The sequence below is a fragment of the Anas acuta genome, chromosome 6 (genome assembly GCF_963932015.1).
Source record: "Anas acuta chromosome 6, bAnaAcu1.1, whole genome shotgun sequence".
In the NCBI taxonomy this organism is placed as follows: Eukaryota; Metazoa; Chordata; class Aves; order Anseriformes; family Anatidae; genus Anas; species Anas acuta.
Genome location: NC_088984.1, coordinates 37,817,495 through 37,824,676, shown reverse-complemented (window position 1 = coordinate 37,824,676; position 7,182 = coordinate 37,817,495). Strand labels below are relative to the sequence as shown.

Here is a 7,182-nt window from a genome sequence, read left to right as displayed (position 1 = left end):
AAGAGTGTTAAAGTGTAAGTGCTCTTCCAGAAGACTTTTTCAACTGTCATTACAGTTTGAGTTAACACCAGGCAAAACTAGATTACAGTTTTGATTGCTGTTTGCCTGAGGGCACTGTGGAGGTGGAGGCACACAGATTTTGCTAAACCATCTAAGCAGATCTAAGGAGCAGGTGCAGCATACATGCTGGTTGATCTCTGAAGGAACTATTTGACTAGGATGAAGTTAAACCCATACTGGATAGGCCTTCTTTTCAGCAGCACAATTTAATGAAGATCAGGTGAATGAAAGATGTAGACTGGTTTTAACAGTGTTCTCAGCCACCCCTTGTTCCTTGGAACATCTATTTGCTTCAAGGAGGTCTCTGAGGTCAGGTCTCTCAGACTTAGTCCAGACGACTACCATGTAAAGTCAAAGTTTAGGACCAAATCTTTGTAGAAGCAGGATGACCTAATCCTGCCGTGTCCTTGGGCTACTCACAGGCTCCATCTGTATTCAAGTCTTCCCTCTACACTAAACAAGTATTGCAAATAACATGTATAGGTTCCCTAGAGATAAATAATACCACTGATTGCAGAGAAGCTGGCAATCAGTTCTGTTGCAGCAGATCAGAGTGCAACAACACCTGTACTGAAGCTACGTTGTATTGGCAGGTCCACACAGAAGAATAAGCCGAGGCAGAGCTGAACTGATCCTTGGTCAAACAAGCACAAAAACTGAACATGTTATAATCATCTTCAACTCACTACAATGTAAGTCATCTATCTGCTTCAGGTACTCTTTCCCAAGTTTGTTATTCCATATTAAGATAGGTTAAACAAATTCCACGAATTCTTACGAAGGTATAACATCACACACCTAATGAATTCCTTATATGCACCTAAAATAGCCCAAGGCTTATGTTCCCTCATGACCCAGACATCATCTGTCATTAGAAGAAGCCAGTCCTGCCAGTTCTTCCCTGTCCTGGCCACATCATCACCTAGCCACAGCTGCATGACACTGTTTTCAGCAATTCACCAGATTGTTCTGCAAACCAGTGTGAGATGTTTTGCTAGCACCTGCCAGGCCTTATTGTAAAGCTGATAAAAGTGATGAAAGCAAAGATGTAGCAGATCAGCAGCACACAGTTTACAGTAATGATACATACAGAATAATTGCTTTGCTATAAATAGTGGTTTTGTTATGGTCAGCCTCATGATGCAAAGCACCTGAGTCAAAAGGACAATCATGGTAACTTGTCTCTCATGCACACACGCAGACACACACACACACAACAATCCCTGTAATGTAGGTGAAAGGTAGGAGGTAACAAACCAGAATTTACAATTCAAACAAGAATTCCTAGGTCACCGATACATGGGTGTCCTAGGAGCATGTTTTATTTGCAGTACCTTCTCAGTGACACAAAACTATCTTGGATAAGTAAGGTTGCTGATTCTTCTAGTACCTGGGTGCTGTCAAGGAGTCTCCCGGTGGCAGGTGATGCTCTCCCTGGGCTGGGAATCACCCAGTGAAATGAGCTCATTTCCTGCCCAGCTCACGTAGGCCTTCCTGCTGCTGAGCTGGAGGTGTTGGGTGCTCATCCTGCTCTCTGGGAAGGTGTAAGGGGGAAGCTCTGGTTGCTTTTTCTGCTGGGGAAAATGCAATATTTTATGATGCTGATGACTATTTGGGGAGTCCTTATGATTATTAATGAAGAGGTTAAAGATTAATACGTAAGCCTCGGCAAAGCTAGTAAAAGTATCTAAGAACTGCCAGTTATGGCGAAGGCTGATGAATCTACACAACCAAGGTAAGCACAGCTTTCAAAAGGGTTGCTGCAAGGATTTGGAGGAGGGGAAGGAGAACCACTGAAACAAGTGACTGCTGGAAAAAAATATGCTAGCTGTTAACTTTCAGACAAGTATTTAGTTTATGAGCAGCAACAAAACATGAAGCATGTACAATATAACTTCTCAAAGTATGGAAGTAGTACCTTGAAGCTTATGTAATTGCATATGTAATGGTTTTGCATATTTGATGCTGACTTTGGCAAAAGAGGAGGAAACAAACTATTCTAGAATAGGAAGAAGGGTCTGCCTTCCATCCATGTGTAAGGGCCAGTAAAAAGTTTAGGCAACTGAAGTTCTGACCAATATGAGCTATCAGATACTTCCCTGAGCCTATTTTCTTTGCTCTCTGAAAAGAACATGCTTGCATTCTTTACTATCTCCTTGGAGCTGCTGTCTTCAAAGTTCACCAGCTGGTGGTTTTTCAGACAATCTAGCTGCAGGCTGTCAAACTCTGATTTGAACCAGTGCTGAGCTTCTTTCAGGTTATTTGTCATCTAGGGAAGGCAGTGGTAATTAGAACTGCAGAGAGAACAGTTAATGCAGGCTGTGTTCCAGTTCTTGAGCTGTGTGAGGAAGGGCAGCATGGCATACAAATGTTTACTCAAATCTCTCTCCTGTACCTAGGGGTGGGAGCTGACCGTAATGCTTTCTTTCATTGAGGTGAAGTGGGTGTGATAGAGACGTCCTTGCTACAAAACTGCTCCACTTTTAGGAGAGTAATGAAGTCAGTACAGTTCTCTTCAACACAGTGTAAAATACAGAGACATTGGGGAAAGAGGGAGGAAAAAATGGAGGCTGAGTACCACAAATTCCTGAGAAATATCTGTGAAGAAAACTAACAAGTGCTGTGGAAACATTATCCTGCTATCGAGTTCTCTTTCTAGTCTCAGAACAGTATTTGAATTGGTAAGACCTCAAGCTGGGACACCTCTATTCCTTTTTAATTTTAATTTATACTGGTTAGTACCCTATAAAACATCTAAAACCCTAGATTTTCCACCTCAAACTACTATAGTTATTAACACAAGTTACAATAATTTGGCTGCTGCTGTGAAGTAGTACAAGGATAAGGTAATGCATGGACAAATGACTTCTCAGGGGATGGTGGTGAATGTGGTTTGGAATGATGTCACGTACAAAGTGATGCAAGAGCAGCTCAGGGCACAATTTACTTGGCCACACCACTTTTCTTTATTTGATTAGGACAGATATACCCCGAGCCCAACTTAAAAAAAAAAAAAAAAAAAAAAAGGCTGAGGGAAGCTCTTCTTCCAAGCTCTGCTAAACTAAATTATTCACATAAGAGATGAAACTGTAATCTTAAAAGTAAAAAATAAAAAATAAGATAAACGCCACTTAGTTCCTTTGGAGTTGACAAGGTCAGGAACGTACCTCCTTCTTCACCAGAGACCTGTATTTGAGATTTGAAGTTTTACTTGATGCAAATACTGAAACACCAACTTATTACTTCCAGTGAATTATAATTCTAATGCTAACTAGTCTCGCCTGTTCTGACACCATACTGGCTTGTTTCAGTTTTTCTATTTCCTCTTTACATTTCTTCAGATGTTGGGTTGTTTTTTTCTAGTATCTAGGTAGAAAAAGTAAAGTTTTTCTAGGAATATTTTCATGGTGCAAATTAAAATCTGCACTATAGTAGAAGGATTCTCCAATTTTTACTGTAAATAACTTAAGAGATTTGTTTTTTAAAAAGAATCTCTCTAAAGTCAGCTATGTAGTGAATTTATGTTGTTACTTGGTCTTTCTAGACTGGAGCAAATACACTGAGATTTACAGGAACATCTCTGAACTGGGATTAAGAGTCTTTCTACCACTTCTTCTATGTCCCCAGAGGCTTTACATAAAAATATTTCCACAGCTGTCTCACCATATATGCATGCTGCTACCACTTTACCTGATGCTGATTTTCCAACTGATGCACTCGCCTTCTCTCCGCTTCTAGCTGGGTCTCCAGCTGCCTGTTCTGCACTTGCACTTTACGTTGGTTTTCCAACAATATTTGCATCTCACTACGCAAACTCGTCAACTCTGACACAAATTGTTAGATGTGCTGTGACTGAAGACAACAACACAAGAATTACATTCCAATAATTTTGTCAGATCAGTCTCTCTCTCAGACTGGGAACTGGTCAGGAAAGCTCACCTGTTCATAATTCTTCTTCTGATATTCCTCCTTTATTGCTTCTATTTCTCTCAGTTCAGTTTCCATCTCCTGGAAGTTGTCGAAAGAGAAACAAAACATCAGGAATATCTCAGGATGTTACATTGGAACTATTTATTACTGAAGTCAAGATGACTCATGCCCCCTTGTGGAGATGGGAACAAGCAGGTGACAAAGTTGCTGAGAAGCTTAGATTCTGCTGAGGAGCTTAGATTCTTAGTTGCTGAGAACAGGTACCAGTCAAACCAAAAGTTTTACTCCCTACAAAGAATGGGAAGGGACCAATCACTAGACAAAGCAATCTTTGGTTTGGTCGATCATTAAATAGACTATCTACAAAATGATAAAGTATGTAAATGCTACTATAAAAAAAACTGTGGTGGGGGGACGCAAAAGGGCTCCGTGGCAGCATACTGGATACAGGGAGCAGGGAGGGATATGACTGGAAAGGTTATGCAATTTCTATTCATAATAGCAATTTTATGCTATTGATCTGGTCAGAATTTTGGGGCAGAGTTAGTCTTATTTTCTGTCTCACCCCACTAAAAAGGAACAACAGCAGTCCTATTCAGTAGGAGAAAAAGGATTACCTGTGTCCATTGAAAAACATGTACATACCTTTATTCTCCCTGCGTTAGCTTTAGTGACCAGGCAACATTTGACTTGAGCTCTTTGGCTTTTTAGCTTTTCCCTGTAACTGGATGAAGTCTTTTCCAGCTCTATCACTTTCTGCTGCAGGTCCCTGTTAGCATGGGAAACTGCAACAAATTTGGAGGATGATTCTTGAAGAGCCTTCTTTAGCTAGGGGACAGGAAAAAGTGAGTTCACGTTAACAGTGAAAATTAGTTAATTCTCTACAACAACAAGCAGAGCATCGAATTGATTGGCTATATCTGAAAAAAGCAACAGCACACAGTGGTTTGACTTTTTTTTTAATACCATTGTAACAAAGGAACAAAAATGCATGCTGGGGTCTGAGTTAATACTAAGGTTATGCTGAGTATTATGAGCCAGTCCACAAAATACAAGGAAGCATCCATCCTGTAGCATATCCTTGGTGATTTCTATACAACTTCAGAATATCCTTTTGAAGCCATTGGAATGACTGATATAAATGTTGACATCATGTTCAATAAGGTATATGGATATTCAGTGGGACACAGAAGAAATTAGACAGTATGGACATTTCTGTGTGTGGCCACCAAGATGTCTGTCTACCACGTGCCAAAATTTATTGTGAACAGGTGATGGATATGGTGATGGATGGATAGGTGATGGTTATTTCCATCGTGAATGGAAAAGGAGATATTTGTTATGAGCTGCTTTTGTTCTGATGAAAATTGGACATTGTAAGGCCTCTTTCTATGGAAGCCACACACTGAAATCTTCTAACTATATCCCTTTTCACCTCAGTAGACTCTTGATGGGCAGCCTTCCTAGAAACCTCTTGTTCAGCATGGAACTGCTTCTTCAAAACCTCTGTTTTCTATGTGCATCTTTTCCTCAGTCTTGATTTTTTCAATTAACTGCTCCCTTTAAAGAGAAGAGGTAAATTCAGTTACTATTACTAATAGTAATAGTAACTAGTAAAATAAATACAGTATATTTAGTAATGCTTTACTTTTTAAATATGTGAATAGGATAGAGAATTCCACTAAACATTTTTTAGCTATATGCTTTGCAACGCTTGTTTAAAGATTGGAGTGGCTTTACATATTTAAATATTCCATTTATTTCCAAGGAGGTTTAAAATAGCTGTACAAGACTTTTTTTTTTAAAAAAAAAAAACAACTCACCAACTTCGACTCCAGGAAATTAGATGGCTAAGCCAGTTTAGACAAGGATAACAATGATATTCAGACTGCACCAACACTTACTTGTTTTGAGGTTGTACTTACTGGTGTTAAGTTAGGATTAGAGGATTTTAACAGCTATCCCTTGGTCTCCTTGCTCTACCTGCTACAGGCCACTTTAAAGTTGAAGTAATATCTGCTATCTTAATGGAAGAGGTGCTTTTAGAAATACCATAATGACCCTGAGTAAGCAGTACAGCAGAACACGTTCTAGAGTCCTTACAGGAATGGGTGGAAGCGCCCACTTCTGTAGCTCTGTGTGAGACTGTCATACTGCTGGCTCAGCGTACACTCAATGCTGACAGATAAGCACCGTAAAAAGCTCTGTTAGTAAAAAGTAATGTTTTTCCTCAGGTATAGTATCTTGGATCCGGTCTTACCTGCAGGCCACCAGCTGTTGATGCTCAGCTCCTTTACTTTTCAGGTCATACTGAGTGTGGATCAGTTTGCTCTGCAGGACATTATTGGCCTGCTGGACTTCTTCCAAATGAAGAGCAAGTGTCTTTTTGTCCATTCTAGCAACTTCTAGTGCCTTAGAAAGTGGTTCCAACTGTGCAGTAACAACAGATCAGACTTATATTTACCCAAACTAAAAAGTTTACACAGAAATATTTGCTTCCATTCCCAGTCAGTATCAGCTTACAGGAAGTAAGTCTGTTTACCAGCTGTCTCATTACAAATGTCAGACACCTAGATGGGAATACTTATGAAGCCAATCACTTACTAGCTTAGTCAGAAAATCAGAACTTGTCATGTAACCATGACTCCCCTGGAAAATATGTTCTTTGGTTTGTGTTCGGGTTGTGAGGTAATTATTTTTAAGCTAAGTATTATGGAGGAGAGAGGGGAAGAAAGCAACTTCCTGGACTTCCATTCCTCCTGCTCCCTCTTCTTTCAAAGAAGAAAAAATAAAAGGCTTCATGTATATTTCAGAAATCTCTGTCCATTTTCTGTATGCAGCTGCAAACTATAAAACCTTCACCTGTGCTAAGGAATTTTTCTTTTCAAGGAGTTGCTTGCCACCTTCAGCACTTGGATAATGATTTTCCGGTTCCACAGCCAAAGGCTGATGGATTTTTTTTTGCCTCTGTTCATGTGAATGCGTCACACCATGCTGTCCTCACCAAAAAAGAAGAGATAACTGTCTTGACCCCAAAAACGCAATGTTGGTTGTTACCATTGAAAAACATGTTCTCTACCTGGCTGCCGTGCTGCCTTTCCATGGCAACCAGTTTGGCTTTGTGATGTTCCAATTCTGTTTCTAACATCTGTATTTTCTGCTGACTCTGGCTCCTGAAAATGGAAATCAGAT

At 39.9% G+C, this 7,182-nt stretch overlaps 2 protein-coding genes across 2 annotated transcripts in view; one reads left to right on the top strand and one right to left on the bottom strand.

Moving 5' to 3' along the window:
- The first annotated feature begins 1,501 nt into the window (after positions 1-1,501).
- HECW2 (HECT, C2 and WW domain containing E3 ubiquitin protein ligase 2) overlaps positions 1,502-7,182 on the top strand; it is a 192,688-nt gene continuing 187,007 nt past the window's right edge. Inside the window, exon 1 of the mRNA XM_068686569.1 lies at positions 1,502-1,795. The gene's annotated coding sequence lies outside the window, so the exon portion shown is untranslated. The remainder of the gene's footprint in view (positions 1,796-7,182) is intronic.
- Positions 3,090-7,182, bottom strand: part of CCDC150 (coiled-coil domain containing 150) — a 31,364-nt gene continuing 27,271 nt past the window's right edge. The window contains 7 exon segments of the mRNA XM_068686719.1: positions 3,090-3,419; positions 3,751-3,912; positions 4,000-4,068; positions 5,426-5,503; positions 6,043-6,052; positions 6,251-6,420; positions 6,965-7,163. Of these exon segments, the coding sequence (XP_068542820.1) occupies positions 3,300-3,419; positions 3,751-3,912; positions 4,000-4,068; positions 5,426-5,503; positions 6,043-6,052; positions 6,251-6,420; positions 6,965-7,163 (808 nt within the window). The 3' untranslated portion in view covers positions 3,090-3,299.